Source organism: Athene noctua, chromosome 1 (genome assembly GCF_965140245.1).
Source record: "Athene noctua chromosome 1, bAthNoc1.hap1.1, whole genome shotgun sequence".
NCBI classification, from domain to species: Eukaryota; Metazoa; Chordata; class Aves; order Strigiformes; family Strigidae; genus Athene; species Athene noctua.
The window spans coordinates 115,815,829-115,831,425 of NC_134037.1; the positions used below are offsets into that span (position 1 = coordinate 115,815,829).

A 15,597-nucleotide genomic window follows, 5' to 3' on the forward strand; every position below is an offset into this window, starting at 1 on the left:
GTCAGATCCTCCCTGGGCACCTCCCAGGAGAGCACTGAAATGGGTAATGACACCCCCATCTTACCAGCCACTCCTGAAATTTCTCCTTTGACGCCAGGCAGCACCGCAACCCGTGTCAGCAGCATCCCCACCAACAGCCTCCCTGATCCCTACTGACAGTGATGCCGCAGCCACGCTCCCACCCGTTCCTGCCGTGCTGGGGTCTGGGTGCCTGGAGATGGACGAGTGATTGATGGGGCGCCCGCGATACGCTGTGATGCGCTGCTTATCTGTGGCTTCCCAGTTGGTTCCCATGTCGCTCGCAGGGTTTACAGCATCAATGTCACTTTCTTTCCCTGGGTTTTCTTTTTTTTTTTTTTTTGAACCTGCTTTGGTTCTTTCACACCTATTCATGTACCCCAGTGAATCTGTTTCGTCTTCAGGACTAGTAAAATTGGGCAGACTATCCTGGGCAAGACTCATGTTTCCTGCCTGTGCATGGGACACAGGCAAGTTTCGACAGGTGGGTACTCATTTTTCATGGAAGATCCACTGAGAGCTAAATCCATCTAAAGCAACTTCCATAGGAATTCTTAGTCAAACATCATGACCGCATATATCATACAAAAACCTGGGTGCACATAGAAAGACCAAGGTTAGCTGTGGAGAAAGAGAAGTGGATGGACAGGCTTGATTAAGACGGGAGAAGAAAATCAGTCTGAGTAGAGCATCACTGGTATCACCAGGAGATCCCTCCCTCTCCCCCCTTCTGGACAGTCATCTCTGCTTCCCCAGGGACATGGACCTTGACTTGAAAATACTGGGAAACTCCCCCCACCTGTATGAACAGCTCTGGCTGGTAGGTGAGACCAGGACAAGCCCACAGCATCTTCTGGGAATCCCCAGAGCTTGTTCAAAACTGCTGATGTTACGGGACTCCACTAGCCTCCCAGTACACTGTCTCCCCTGGGCAAGGCCTGGTGTCTGAACACAGATGTGACTTGAGGCTGCTGTGTACCCATCAGTCCCCCCAGCACCAGCCTCTGTGCCCCACCAGCTCCCACCAACACTTGCTCCTGCTCCTCTCCATTGCAATCCCTAGGAAAAAATAAAATAAGAAAACAAAGAATGGATGCCCACTTCCAGATCAAACCTGGCCAAAAGAGACAATTCACATCTACCTCTCCATAGGCTTCATCCTTCCCCTCCCCTCTTCCAGCCTGCTGAGACACGATGAAGAAGGGCTGGAGTGATTCCCTATCTTGGAGAGCGGGCTTTGCTGCTGCCAGATTGCACTGTGTGTTCAAACCTGCAGGGACAACCCATGGCCATCTGTTTATCCCAGGTGTGTACACGCCAAAGCTCTGCCGGCAGAGATAGTCTTCTCCTGGCTCCTCAAACACACTGGTCGCCTGACTCGGTGTGTGCAGGGGTTGTTAAAGTGGCATGTGGGTGTGCTCCCCCATCCCCTCTCCCCTATCCTCCGTCATTGTCCCTGTTATCAAAGGCTTACGTGGTAAACAGTGTCTTTTTTATTCACTATAAAAAACCAGCCTGGAACAAGGGACGACTCAGTCCCAACTTCACAGAAACTGTTCCTGCTCTTCATTTAAACCCAACATGTCCTGACGCATGGTACAATATAAGCACCTTCCCCAAGCTCCTGTCCTCTCCAGGGGAGAAGGTCCTTCTGGTCATTTTGAATTCCTTCATGTTTGTGAAAGGAGTGGTTATGTGTGTATATGAAAAGTGGAAGTATATTCCTTCAGCCAAGGAAATCTTGGGTTTTTATCACCCTACGTGATCAACCAAGCCCAGGCACCAACCCTTAGTGTTTCTCCTTGATTTTCAAGAAAAGATTTGTCCCAGGATTTAGGGACCTCTTGGGAATTCTTGGGCTCACATCTGCCCCAGTTTGTGCAGCCAACCCAGGCTCCAAATCTGGTCTTAACTGGCACAGATCTCACAGCCCGAAGCTCAGCTGCTGAGAAGGGGTCTTCCCAGAGCCCCTGGATGCCCATTCATCTTCAGGCCCCCTTAGTCACACCCAAGGATTCCCCTCCATGCACCATAGACCAGCCTCTGGACAGGCCAAAGCAACATGAGCTGGCTCAGAAATGCTGGGAATTGGCCCACAGGAGCACAAGCCCATCCTGTGTGTTGTGCCAGTGCCATGCCCTGACTGCTTCAATCCAACCTCCAGACATTGCTTCCCGGGAGCACTGGGGATCATGCACATGAAATACTGGAAGGAGGTTGTTAACAGGACCAAGGTAGCCCGAACTGACTCAAAACCAGCACCAGCAGTGGCCAAGGGTTGTCACCTTACCCTCTGAGCAATGAACAGGAGGAGGGCAGGCAGCTCTGACACCCCTTGCAGCTGGAAGAGCCTAATGACAAGCTGGCTAAATCTTGAAATGGGAAAAACCCTTTCCCCTCCTCTGGAGCACATGGACACTCATAACTCACAGGCCCATCCAGACCTAGAGGCACAAAGAGGTGCTGGTAGCACAAGAGAAATAGATGCTGTGACTTCAGGTACTCAGAAATAACAATACTGTGACAAGGTGGAGCCCATCCCAACCTCTCCAAACTGTGGTCCAGACCTACTTCTTTGAGAGACTGAACAAGATATTTTAGGAGCAGAGTTTTCCACTCTTGCCTCTTTGAGATGGGACGGAGGGCGACAGGGGTGGATGGAGGAAGCAGACATCTGCTATCCCATAGAGCTGCTGAAGGAGGAGGAGGTGGGGAGGGCATCAGACCATGGGGAGGGTTGAGCAGCAGCTTATCACTGGCTCAGTGTCATTTATCCTCTCCCTGGAGCTGGAAGGGATCTGGCAGCTCTTTCCAATGCATCCTTATGGTTTGAAAGTCCAGCCTTCTCCAACAAAACTGTTACAATTACTGGGGCTGTTTAAGGAAAAGAAAACAAATCCACGTAAAAAAGGATCCTGACCTCTGCTCTTTCACCTTTTTTCCTGAAGCAACATTTCCTGAGGATCCTACACACCAATAAATACCTAAAAAACCTCCCCCACCTGCAATACATATCCTCTGATAGAACCTCCCAGCCTGTTTTCCTCACCAACAAAGACTTAATTGTCATGACTGAACAAAACGAGGCCATGTGGGTTTGGTGTGGAAATCTTCATTGTCCGCTTTACTCTCCTTCCTGGGGCCTGACAGTTTGGCTTTCAGCAGTTCTATGGGATGGTGGAACACACTCCAAAAAGCCCTCCAGAAAGGTTTGCTTTCAGTAACAAACACAAAATATTTTTATTAATAAAACAGTAACTGCGTGTTTTACAATGCAGTCTGAGGGACAGCTTGTCACCATCACAGGGGACATCTGTGGGGCCTGGAGCCATGCAGTGCATCAGGCACTGCTTTGCCACTGGGCCACTGTCAGTAGGCAGGTCCCGCGTCACCCAGTGTCGGGTTGGGACTGAGAGCTGTGCCTTGCCCAGAGGTTGCGGTCAGTGACCAGGCAGCAGCAGTAGCCTGGACCCCAGGCTAGGATCAGCCTCCAGAAGGCACAGCTAGCTGCTCCTGTAACTACGGATCATCCTCCTGCTCCCCCCACTCCAGCCCCATCTCCTCATCCAGCTGCTCACAGCCTCATTCTCCCTTCTTCATCGGGTCCCAGCTTGCTCCCCTTTGACCTTGCCCCACCTGCCGCAAATCCAGCTGTTGCACCCTTGCATTTCTCCCACGCTCCTCCTCCTGCTGTGCTGTGTGGCAGCCGGGGGGGCAGGACCCACAGCTGGGGAGGCAGTGGGACCCACTATCACAGCCCGGGACACAGCAGGCTCTGCCACAGGGGCACATGCACACGTGGTGCATCCACAGGCTCTCACTTCTTATACAGGCTTATATCCAGATGCACAGAAGTGCAAGTCCAGATCCCTCTGCACAGCTTTACCTGAAGATGTAGAAATACACATCCCAAATATCCAGAATTTCTTGCTGTGAACAGGTGAGGACTTTGTAGGTATGTAAATGGAGAGCTAGTTATTTACATTTGTATTTTTGTGGGGGCAACGGGATATTTTTTTCCCAAATCTCACTCCCTCAGTCAGCAATCTAGGCACTTCTTTATCCAAACAAAACAAGCTTGGCAAAGTTATTAATTGCTCAGAACAAGATCTTTATTGATTAGTGTAAGGATCAATCACTTTATCTACGGGCAGCCCTGTTAGACCTGCCTGTGACCGGGGTATTTAGCTAAGAGATATCTGTCCTGGGCCCTGGGGAGTTTCACAGAGGAGTCCAAGGTCTCTCCAGTGCTTTTAAAATTACGGCAGGTGGTGGAGAGAATTCAGATGAGGTGAGATGGAGAAGGGCCCCTGCGACCTTCCCTCTAGCTCCAGCAGTCACTGGTGACACCACCACCCCCCCTCCTCTTCAAGGGGACTTTGTGCTTCTTCCTAGAGAGACACAGGGGGGGAAGCTTTCCTGAAAACGTCTGGAGCATGTCTCGAGGGTTACACCGTTTGCAGACCCCTGGGGTTAAAGTGAGGCAGCACCACCTCTTGCTGCATGGGTTTGACTCCCAAGGAACTGCCCTGATTTCACCCAGGCCCGGCAGCATGGACAGCCTCTCGGAGCCTCGGGGATCACCTTGCAGCGGGGCTGCACTGGTGGAGTTTATCTAAACCACAGCCTTTGGAAGGGAGATGCACTACCAGGCTCGGATGCCCAGAAAGCCCTCCTAGCCAGCTCTAACATCTTCACATTTCTGTCTGCATTCGCAGGGGGCTGGTACCTCTAGGAGAAGTCTCTTGCAACCAGGTATCGCTTTTCATCCTCAATTTCAGGAAAGTCGGACAGCGGGACTCTCCCCGCTTCCCCCCCCCCCCCTTCCTTTTTCTTTGCCTCCCCGTTAAAAATAAACAACACATAAATACATAAAATTGCCATTTTGAAAAAAAAAAAAAAAAAAAAAAAAAAAAGAGAGAAAGAAAACCGAAAAGGGGCAGGGGAGGGGGGCTGCAGCTGGAGCCGGCTCTGGCAACCCAGCTCTAATCTCTTGCAAACCCCCGCTATCAAAGCTTGGATCAGCATATCTAATGTAAACGAGCTTTCACACATAAATAACGTGCCACATCTGGCTATTTGGTTTTTATAGCGTCTTAGCTACAGAGCGATTTATAGAGGGCGAGCTTGTTAAAGAGCAGCCCGGGTTCGGCCGAGGAAGTTGCGGGCTGCCCCGAGGCGGAGCGGGGTGGGAGGCGGGAAGGAGCGAGGTGGGAAGGAAGGAGCGGTGGGCGAGGGAGGATTTGGGCAGCGCCGGGGGGGACGGGGGGGGAACGGAGCCCCCGCGCCGGCAGAAAGCGGCTTTTCCGCATCTTTGGGGAAGGGGGGCCGGGGGGAGGGCTCTGCCCCCCGGGGGAAGAGGGGCCGGCTCAGCGGCAGGGCCGGGGCAGGCTTAAAAGAGCCATCCAGGAACCGGCGTGTTTGCGCTTATAACCAATTTATTACCACTGAACATATGGCCAGTATTTCGCCTGGCGTCACCCGCCGGGGAGGAAAGCAAACAGACCGGGCGATGTAAAGCCGGAGGAAGGAGCGGCCGCCCTGCACTCGGCGGAGACAATGCGAGAGGCGCGGAGCCGCCGCCGCCGCCGCCGCCCTCAGCCCCCCCCCGCCTAGGGACCCCCCCAGGTGAGCCCCGCCGCGATGGGCAGGGGGGGCGGGGGCTGCCGGGAGGGGGGGGATCCGCGCCAGGGACAGAGGCAAAAACGGGCGGGGGGGAACCGGAGGAGAGCCGGGAGCAGCAGGTGGGAAGGGGCTTGCCGGGAGGGGGACATGGGGGGCGGCGCAGGTAGAAGTTGATGCCGAGCGGCCGTCGGAGGAGCGGGGAAAGGGGGGGGGGGCTCATCCCCCTGCCCCGACGGCGGGGCTCCGCCGCCCCGGCCCGCCCCCGGTCCCGGCCCCGGGTGAGCGCCCGGCCCGAGGAGGGGGGAGCCGGGGGCGCGTCCGTCCCGTGTCCCCCCCACCTCCCCGCCCTGACCCGGCGGCGGGACACTTCTCGGCTGCGACGGCAGAGTCCGCCAGAGGACCGGGAATGGCCCCGGCCCCCGCCCGGCCCTGTCTCTGCCCCGGCTCTGCCCGCCGCGCCGCTCCCTCCGTCTTCACTCCTTCCCTTCCTTTCCCCAGTGTCGCCCACGCCGCGCGTGTGCGCCTCGACTCGGGCCCGAGCACTTGGGTCGGGTCCCCACGGGTGGACCTTTCCCCATCTTTCTCCCGAAAAGAGCCTGACAACGCTCCCCCCAACCTCCCCCGCGCAGAGTGTGCGGGCCCCGGAGTCTTCCTCGGAGGCTTAACGTGGTTCCTGGGCACCCCCACTCGCGACACACACCCACCAGCTACCTGCGCGCACAGTGGGCTCCCCGCTAAGCCCTCCATGTTGTGCGTGCGGCTGCGAGAAATAAATTCAGATAAGAAAGTGCTCTCGGCCGTAAATCCCCCCGCAATCCCACCGGCGAAACGGGTCGGGTTTTCCTTCCCGAGGAGAAACATTTCTGACAAAGCTTAATCTCATTGGGACACGTTTAATCATTAGAGAGATGGGACCGAATACAGCCGGGGGGCTTGCTGGAGTCGGGGGAGGGGGGCTGCAACGTTTGCCCGGCAAATAAGACAGTTTATAATAGACTGGAAAGGGACGGGAGGCCCGGGGCCGGGCTTACCGCTTTGGGCGGGGGGGCGGAATTAAATAAGACAAACAAATAGCTGGGTCGGGGGGCTGCGGGCTCCCGGCTTTGTGCTCGCACGCATGGTCTTAACAAACTGCCTCCGCCACTATTGGCAATATTTTCAAAGATCTCATTAAAGTGCATTTATCAAAGCCCTAACATGTGCCCTCCGGCTCTGACATAACCCCGTTAGCCCCCAGGGAGGAGGGAGAAAAATCCCAATTTCTATTACAATTCACCACCTCGGGAGGTTGGTTGGGGGGCAGGCTAGATCTAGATCTACAAATTTATAAGTAATATCGGTGAATTGGAAGGATTTCTCCGTCTTTGAAGCTTCGGGGGGAAAGAGATAGAGTAATCGTGAGGCTAGGAAAGCTCATTTAGATTCCTATGTCCTGGAGAAGATTTAATTGTCTGCGGGAGAAAGGCAGGCCGGCGCCGGGATTTTAGGGGGTGACAGGAGCTTTCTCCTGAGCCTCGATAGGGAAGGCTGGTGCCGGCTCCCTTTCTGTGTGCGGGGGAATCTTCCCCCTTCCCCCACCCCTCTTTTTTTTTTTTTTTTCTTTTCCCCCAGAACATCCTTAACGCCTTTGTTAATGCTGTTAATGCCATTTTTCCAGCCGTGAAAACAGACAGGAATTTCACCCCGCAGAAACTCCGACCCCCGCCCGTTACAATTAAGTTATTGCAGGCGACGGAGAACTAGGAGGGCTCTGGTTCCCCCTGTTTTCAGGAAATACGATTTTTTTACACCCTTCCCTCCCTTTTCCCCCCGGCCGGGATGCCGGTGTGCAAGGTAATCCGGTGGCGTGGGTCCCGCGTCCCCGCTCCCTCTCCCACGGCCTGGCGTGGCCGTGTCCCCTCCGAGCCGGAGCCGCCGCCGAGCCGGCAGCATCTCTGCGGAGCTGCCGCTTCACCGCTGGAAAATGCAGTTTAAAACCCTCTGTGCGGGGCTCTCGGAGGGTAGATTCAGAAGCGGTAGTTCGATTAGTTATTTCGATTTGGGGTTTTTTTTTTGTTTCTTTATCGCCAACAAAAGATGTCTTCTCTACCGATCGGCCCTTCTTTCCCCCGCCACACTTTAAAACAAAGAGGGTGTTGCTTTCAGGGATGCTCCGAAGGTGAAGCTCCTAATCACAATTACCAGGAGCGACATGGGCCGCGCGTCCCTTTCCCTATTTATTTCAAGTGTGGCTCATTCTAAGAGATAAAATAAACCTGTCCCCCTGACAAAGCCTTTGTGTGGGCTTCGCTAATCCGCACCAAGGTGCAGTCCTTTTTGTTTGTTTATTTGTGATCTGGAGTGAAGGAAAACAATAGCTCGCACCTTTGGTCTAATCAAACAATAAACTAATCCACTTGACGGCTGTTATCGGAGCTGCGGTGCGGGAACGAGTGAGAGGTCAGTGCGAGCGAACCGCGCAGGGAGGGGAGGAATAGCGGACAACTCCTGCCTAACACCCTTTCCTTCATTTATATATATATATTACCTATTATTATATATAATGAATGTATACGGTATCGCTCGACAGAGAAGGGAATGAAGTCAGGGGCGTCGGTGGCTTAAAACAGGGGGAGAGACGCGGCGTTTTGCGCCGCCGCCGGCGAGAGGAGAAGCTCGAGGAAGCAAGCGAAGGCACCTCGCCGCTTAAAAACACTACCCACGGACACGCCCGTGGCACGACGAAACCCCTCTCCGCCTGCCCGCCCGGGCCGCAGGGGCTGCACACACTCCACACACACATCCCCACGCTCGCCGCGTCGCCTGCTCGCTTTGCGGGTACAGGGCGGCCGGGCCGGGCCGCTCCCGCCACGCATGACCGGGGAGGGCCGGCCGGCCCGCGTCCCGCACACGCCGCCGCCTGTCCGGGCACCGCGGCAGCGGAGAGCCGCTCGGAAGGGCTCTTATCCCCCACCAAGTGCCTCTTCCCCCGTCTTAAAACAAACAAACAAAAGCTTTAATGCAGCCAAAGTCAACACCCGCCGCTCGTGGAGTGGGGGGGGGGGGGGGCGCTCCCCACGCAGCGGGGGAGGGGTGGACAAATAGCAAAGCGAGAGTGGGGGCAAAGGGCGAGTGTTTCAGCTACCTGTGAAAGTAAAGAGGTAAACACCACCACCCCAGTTCGCAGAGACTCTCCACCTCGGGTGCGGCCAGTACGCTTCTGTCCACGCACCGCGCCGCCGGCTCCCGCGGGCATGTGCAAATAACCCCGCCGAGGAGAGCCCCCGGCGAGGCAGCGGGCTGGGGGACCGTCTTCGGCCCCCTGCCCCCCCGCAGGCCCCCTCCTGCTGCGCCTCACCCTCGCCATAGCGCTGGAGCATCCCCCCCCGCCCCGGGCTGGTCCCACGCGTGGAGAGAGCCGGGCGGCCGCGGGGTGCGGCCGCTGGGCTCCCAGCGCGGAGTGAGTGGGGCGAAGGCACGAAGGGTGACGGGGAGCGGCCCCCTCGGGCTCTGTCGCGATAGCCACCGGGCTGCCGTCGGGTCTTCGCCACGCACACAGGCAGCACAGCTCCGGGCACCGGCGGCGCGGGGCAGCGTCCCGGCCCCGCGACCCCTCCCGACGCCGAAGGGCCCGAGCGGCTCTCACGTCACCCCCCGCCGGTGACGTCACGGTGCGGAGGGAGAGCGGCCTCGTCCCGCAGCGCTGCCCGCGCGTGGGAGCCCCTCCGCTGCCGGGTCGCGGGGACGCGTGGGGAGGGGCTCGAGGCCCCCGGGGCTTTGTGTGCCCACCGGGGACCATTGTTCCCCGCGGGTTACCGGGCCGCCAGCGCCGGTTCCCCCTTTGCCTCTCAGGTACGGCCGGGACCCGGCCAAAGCCCCGTCCCGACACACCCGTGGCAGCGTGTGGGGCCGGGCCGGGCCGGGCCACCCCGAGGCCGTGTCCCACTTGGCGTGGCTGAACGGCCCAGCCTCCTCCCGTGGGCATCCCTCTCTGCCGCCGCCGTCGGGCCCCACGTCGCGAGGGGGTTTGCAAGACGCTCCGTCCGTGTTGTGGCATTTGCGCGTCTCTTTGGGTTTGGGGGGGTTATTTTTATTATTGTTGTTGTTATTATTATTATTGAAAGGCCAGCTCCTCAGCCCGGTCCGGGGAGCGGCGCTGCCCAAAGAAAGGGGCCGCCAGCCCCGGAGATGCTCTGTCCCTCCCTCCCCGCGCTGTCTGGCTTGGCCTCTGACAGGGGTTTTTAATTCGGGACATCGTGTCGTCGCCCTGCCTCTCTCTGTCGCGATTATCACTGTTATTCCGTCTCTTTCTTTTCTTTTTTTTTTTTTTTTTCTTCCCTTCGCTTGCCGGGGCAGGAGGAATTAAAAACCCATTTTGCCCCTTCCGAGCGAACGCTGCCGCCTCCCCCGCTCCGGACAGGCCGAGCAGTGGCGGGGGAGGGTGGGGAAGACACTAAATCAATCAATAAACCCGAGATTTGCTGGAAATTAAAGGTATATGCGTGATGCGTGTCCCAAGCGCCTCCCCCCGGGAACAGGGGAGCGGGGGAGCGCCCGCCCGAGGGCTTCCCTCGATATCGAGGAAGGACTCCGAAATGGATGAAGAGATAGCCATTGAGCGCGGTTGAATACCATGACAACTAGGAACAACCTCAGATTTATTCCCAACAGTTAGGACACATTGAAAGAGGGCGTCAATCACGTATTATTTCGCCGCTGAAATAAATGCAAAAACTGCGCCGAGACAAAGGGTTCCAACAGAAGCCGGACATTTGTCTACATTGCGGACATTGTTTCCAGCTTAGCCATAGGGTTGTATTTGTGTTTGCGCGGGTCCGACCACCCAGGATGTGCTCAGGGGCTCGCTTAAAAAAAAAAAAAAAAAAAAAAAAAGGAAAAAAAGGAAAAAAAAAAATCCCTGGGCATTGTCAGCCACATCACATACTTTATGGGAGGCAGGCTGGGGGAGGAAAGATGGGGGAACGGGGAGGGAGAGGAGGGGAAGGTGCGAATACATTGATCGGCAAATCGGAGGATGTCTGAAGGACCATCTTCCTCCTCTTCCCACCACCAGCAGTCCCATTCTCGCTCCCTCCTCCTGGAAGAGAAACTCGGTCAACTTTTCTTTCCCAGAAATAAAGGTGGTGGTGAGAAACCCCGACCCAGATTGTAACATCCCTCCCCGCAAACCACCATTATCCCCTGGCACAAGCCCATCCCGGGCAGGGGTTCGGCTGCGGGGCGGCTGGGGAAGGAAGGGGAAGGGGAAGGGGAAGGTCCAGGCCGTGCCCGGCGCGGGTGCGCACGGCCAGAGGTCCTCGGCAGCTGCAGGAAAGGGGAGAAAGAAGGAAAATGAAAATAAAAGTCGGTGGCAGACAGACAGGGAAGAAGTTGGGGAGGGGGTGGTCTGCACCCCGCGCCGGGCAGCGGGAGCTTCCGCGGCCACGCAGCGCTGCTCCGCTCCTCCGGGATCCGCAGCCGCGGATCCTACGGGGCTCCGCGGGTGCCGACGCCGCGTGTGTGCGTGGGGAACACCTGGAGATCCGGCCTGCCAAAACGCCCTTTTTGGAAAGCAACCCCTTCTTTATCCCTCTCCTTCTTCCCCAGATCCTGAAAAAGAATGAAAAAAATAAAAGAAAAAACCCCATTCAGTCATATTTGAAAGTCCATTGGGCTCCGGCCCATTAAATGAACCAAACGTTTTATTCCCCTGGAAGAAGGAGGCAAAATCAATGAGACCTCTTCAAATAAAGCACCCCCCCCCCACCCCCCCCCCCAGTAATCACCTCCCAGATCTCCCCGGGTCGTGACTGACGATCGCATTTTGCCAGTTCCGTTAATTTCGGAGCAAACTAGAATCAATTACTTGCTGTTTAATTTCCAGCGTTCATCCCTAAGCCTCAACCAAAATATTGACCTAGGCGGTTTAGATAAGTTGGTCTCTTGCCATCTGAGCCGCCTCTCGTTTCGGTCCCGCGCGGGGCTTTGAGCGCGTCCCCGCGCAAAAGCGCTGCCCCCGGGGTTGCGTGGGCGCGCAGGCTGCGCGGGAGGGGTGGGAAACCGCGCACGCAGCCTCCCTCTCTCCTTCCCCCCCCCCCCCCCCCATTTTTTCTTCTTTTTCCTCCCCGCTTTTCAACGCAATCGGTAGAAAACACACTTTGGAGTGTGCGGAATATCGGGCTGGTGCAAGGCTCTTTGTATGTAAATACTGTGTTTAAGAAAAAAGAAAATCACACCCTCCCTCTCTCGCTCACACACACACACGCGCGCGCGGAAGGGCCCTCCCCACGCCGGTAATTAACTGACACGTTATACCACTCATCACCAATGGTGGAAGCTCGGAGCTCGCCCAAAACCCGCAATTTCACATCTGCAAACACTGTCTTCATCCACTTGACTTCCAAGACCCGCCCACACGTGGCCAACCTTTCCCGGGTTTAATGTATTTTTTTTCTCCCTCCTCTCGGCAGGTTCATGTGTGGGGACCAGCCTTATATGGACTGTTCGCTCCAGCAATGGCTCGGGTTTTTCAAGCGGCAGGCACTGGTTCGGGGTGTTTAAGCAAGATCCAGAAGTGATCTTTTTTTTTTTTTCTTTTTTTTCTTTTTTTTTTTTTTTTTTTTTTTGGCGTGTCTTTACCCCTTTCCCCTGGAGTTACAAACTATTTCCGAAGCCAGCTGCTGCTCCCGCTCTCTGAATTTCCCCCGTGGCAGAACAAGCCCGTAGAAACCACCACCGCAGAGATCCACCGCTGCGGCCGGGGCTCCGCTTCTTCTTTTGCACAGATCCCTTCGGTTACTTTTTCTATTAATCTATAGTATTCTATTTTTTAATTTTTTTTTTTCCCTCCTCCACGCGTGCCGCCGCCCCGCAGCCTCCTCCCCCGGCTGCCGGGTGTCGTTGTCGCCGGCTCCGCGTGTGCGCCCGTGACACGGCGGATCGGCGAAGCTGCTCCTCCAACTTTCCTGCCCTAAATTTGGCCGGAACATGTCTCTGACCAACACAAAGACGGGTTTTTCGGTGAAGGACATTTTGGACCTCCCTGATACCAACGATGAGGACGGCTCCGCCGCCGAGGGCGGCGAGGAAGAGAGCGAGGCGCCGGAGCCGCCCAAGAAAACGGGAGTTTTGGGACAAACCCCCTTGGACACTGTTCAGACGCTGCCTTTGAAGAGCCCTTTCTATGATAATAGCGATAATCCCTACACGCGCTGGCTGGCGAGCGCCGAGGGCATCCAATACTCCCGTGAGTACCGCGGGGACGGGGCAGCGCCGCGCCGGGCTGCTCCGCGCCCGCGGGGGCTTCCCCCGGCGGTGGGGCGATGGGGAGGGAGGGGCGGTATGGGGAGGGGGGGGGGGTGTACTGGGGGGGGGGGTGCCGCTCGCCACGGACGGCTGAACTCCCGCCGGTGCTTCCATCTACCCCCCACCCCCGCCCCCCCCTCGCTGGGGGAGAACCCCCCGGGGCCGGGCGGCGGGAGGGTTGCTGGGGGGGGGGGGGGGGGGGTGCGCGCAGCGCGGAGCCCCCCCGCCGCTGACGGAGCGGTCTTTCGGCCCGACTCTCCGCAGTGCACGGGCTGACGGCCGGCGGGGGCGGCCAGGACCCCTCGGCCAAGTCACCGGAGCCGTCGGCCGACGAGTCGCCCGACAACGAGAAGGAGACGGCGGGCGGCGGGGACGCGGGAAAGAAGAGGAAGAGGAGGGTGCTCTTCTCCAAGGCGCAGACCTACGAGCTGGAGCGGCGGTTCCGGCAGCAGCGGTACCTGTCGGCGCCGGAGCGGGAGCACCTGGCCAGCCTGATCCGTCTCACCCCCACCCAGGTGAAGATCTGGTTCCAAAACCACCGCTACAAGATGAAGAGGGCCCGGGCCGAGAAAGGTATGGAAGTGACTCCTCTCCCCTCCCCGCGGCGGGTGGCCGTGCCGGTCTTAGTCAGGGACGGCAAACCCTGCCACACGCTCAAAGCTCAGGACTTGGCAGCCGCGACTTTCCAGACGGGAATCCCCTTCTCCGCCTATAGCGCCCAGTCTCTACAGCATATGCAATACAACGCCCAGTACAGCGCTACCAGCAACCCCCAGTACCCCACAGCACACCATTTGGTACAAGCTCAGCAATGGACTTGGTGAACGCTGGAGGGGAGCGCGCACACACGCACACACTGCACACACACACACACAGACACAAAAAGGAAGAAAAACAAAAATAATAAAGAGAGAGAGAGAAAGAGACAGACTGATGCTCAAAAAAATAAAATCAAAACTGCGGGGGAAGGAATGGAGAGGGAAACGCTATTATTATTATTATTATTATTATTATTGCTATTATTATTATTATTATTATGGTTTCTTTTCCCTCTCCCGTTTCTTTTCCCCTCCATTTTTTGGCGGGGCTCGGTTTCATTTCGGGGGGAGGCGGGGGGGGAAGGGAGGGGAGGTGTTTTTGTGCGTCATTGTTTACAGAAATTTTTGCGCCATTCAGAGTGGTCCTGTCTACCTACAACTAAAATAAAAGGGGGGGGGGGGGAACACGGTCGTCAGAATTAAAGAAAAAAAATAAAGAATAAAACCCCCCCCCGGCTGCTCCTGTGGTTTTGTGAGGAACGTGCGTGGGCCCGGAGCGCGGCCGCGGTACCCCCGCGCAGGGCACCCCAGCACGGAGAGGCCGGTTGCTCCCTTTCTAGGACAATTTTCGGCCGCGTGTAAACGGCGACAACTATTAATGGGCGTATTTTTATATCTCGTTGTGATTATCACCGCCGTGAGTAGCAACCAGAGCGTTCATTTTGTTTTCTTTTATTTGGGGTTTGCGCACAACTATTCCCGACTAACCGCCAGCAGAGGAAAAAAGAAACGCAGATAAAAACCCCTCTGCTCATTGCCACAGGACTCATTGTGTACAAACCCAGGCTTTAGAGAATTTAATAAGTATTTTTGGTTTTGGTTTTGGGTTTTTTTTTTTTTAAAGATGTGTTTAAAAAAAAACCAAAAACAAACCAAACAAAAACAACAAGAAGAAAAGGAACTGATAACAACGACGAACCGGGTTTGTTCGACTTCTCGGTGCGGCCGGCACCCGCGGCCGCCTCCCCGCACCCTCCGGCAGCCTTTCGGCCGGGCTCAGCCCGGCGTGGGGCCAGCGAGGCCGGGGGGGGGGGAAAGACACAGCCGATCAGGGCCTCACGTCCCGTGTCCGTCGTCATCCCCTCCCCAGCTCCCCGACACTTATTTTTTCGGAGGAAAGCGGCTTTTTTCGAGGCAGTCGGCGCCAGCCCGACTCCTCCGCAACACCCGGAGCTGGCGAAAAGAGGAGGGGGGGGGGGGGGAAGAATTATTTTGTATGCGTGATTGTGCTTTTATACACCCCAGTGCCTTCCCCGTGCTGCTGGGGTCCTCCTGCTGCGGAGTTTTGGATACCAGCGTCACCTCAACGCCCCCCGCCCTGGACTGGGGGCTGTTTGCACGGGGAGAGGAGCGTGGAAACTTCGGGTTCAGCCCTCGGGGATCCATCGGAGGCTCAGGCAGGTCGGAGGAAAGGGTTAACACCTGGGGCACCCCCCAGAAAACCCGGGGAGGGAGGGGTAAGGGAGAGAGGCGAGGCGGAGCTGGAGCAGCCTGGACTGCTCAGCCGGGGTGAAACGGGGACCGAGCCCGGCCCGGGTGAAGTTAAGACCGGTTTCAGGCAGGCGCTGCCCCGGCTCGGAGCGGGTTTGGGCAGAGCCGGGGCAACTGTGTGCTTCTTCGCCCTTCCCTGCCATTTTAGGCCTGTACAGGTGCCTACGGGGGAAAAAAAAAAAAAAAAAAAAAAAAAAAGGCTTGTCCGGTTCGATGGAGCCGGCGCCGCGCCCGCCCCGTTGCGCCGGGGCTGAGCAGGGCCGAGCTCAGCCGGTTCGGTTCAACGACAAAAGCTAAGAGACGATCGGCACCGACGCGCAGGACCCCGGGCCCGCCGTGCCCCTGAGCGCCTCTCCGCCCC

General features: G+C 56.9%; 1 protein-coding gene across 2 annotated transcripts; it reads left to right on the top strand.

Moving 5' to 3' along the window:
- Window positions 1–5,545: 5,545 nt before the first annotated feature.
- Window positions 5,546–13,772, top strand: NKX2-2 (NK2 homeobox 2). 2 transcript variants are annotated; one of them, XM_074926758.1, is made up of 3 exons: window positions 5,546–5,646; window positions 12,093–12,868; window positions 13,192–13,772. In XM_074926758.1, exons 2-3 carry the CDS (start codon window positions 12,610–12,612, stop codon window positions 13,749–13,751), a joined length of 819 nt encoding a protein of 272 aa, XP_074782859.1. In that variant the 5' UTR covers window positions 5,546–5,646; window positions 12,093–12,609; the 3' UTR covers window positions 13,752–13,772. The 2 variants fall into 2 exon arrangements, with proteins under 2 accessions (XP_074782859.1, XP_074782868.1); XM_074926767.1 differs by lacking the exon at window positions 5,546–5,646 and having other exon boundaries at window positions 12,059–12,868.
- Window positions 13,773–15,597: the final 1,825 nt, after the last annotated feature.

Coding starts and splice junctions, on each gene's coding strand:
- NKX2-2 (XM_074926758.1), top strand. CDS start 12,610: ATGTCTCTGACCAACACAAAGACGGGTTTTTCGGTGAAGGACATTTTG. Junction 12,869..13,191: donor CGAGGGCATCCAATACTCCC/GTGAGTACCGCG, acceptor GACTCTCCGCAG/TGCACGGGCTGACGGCCGGC.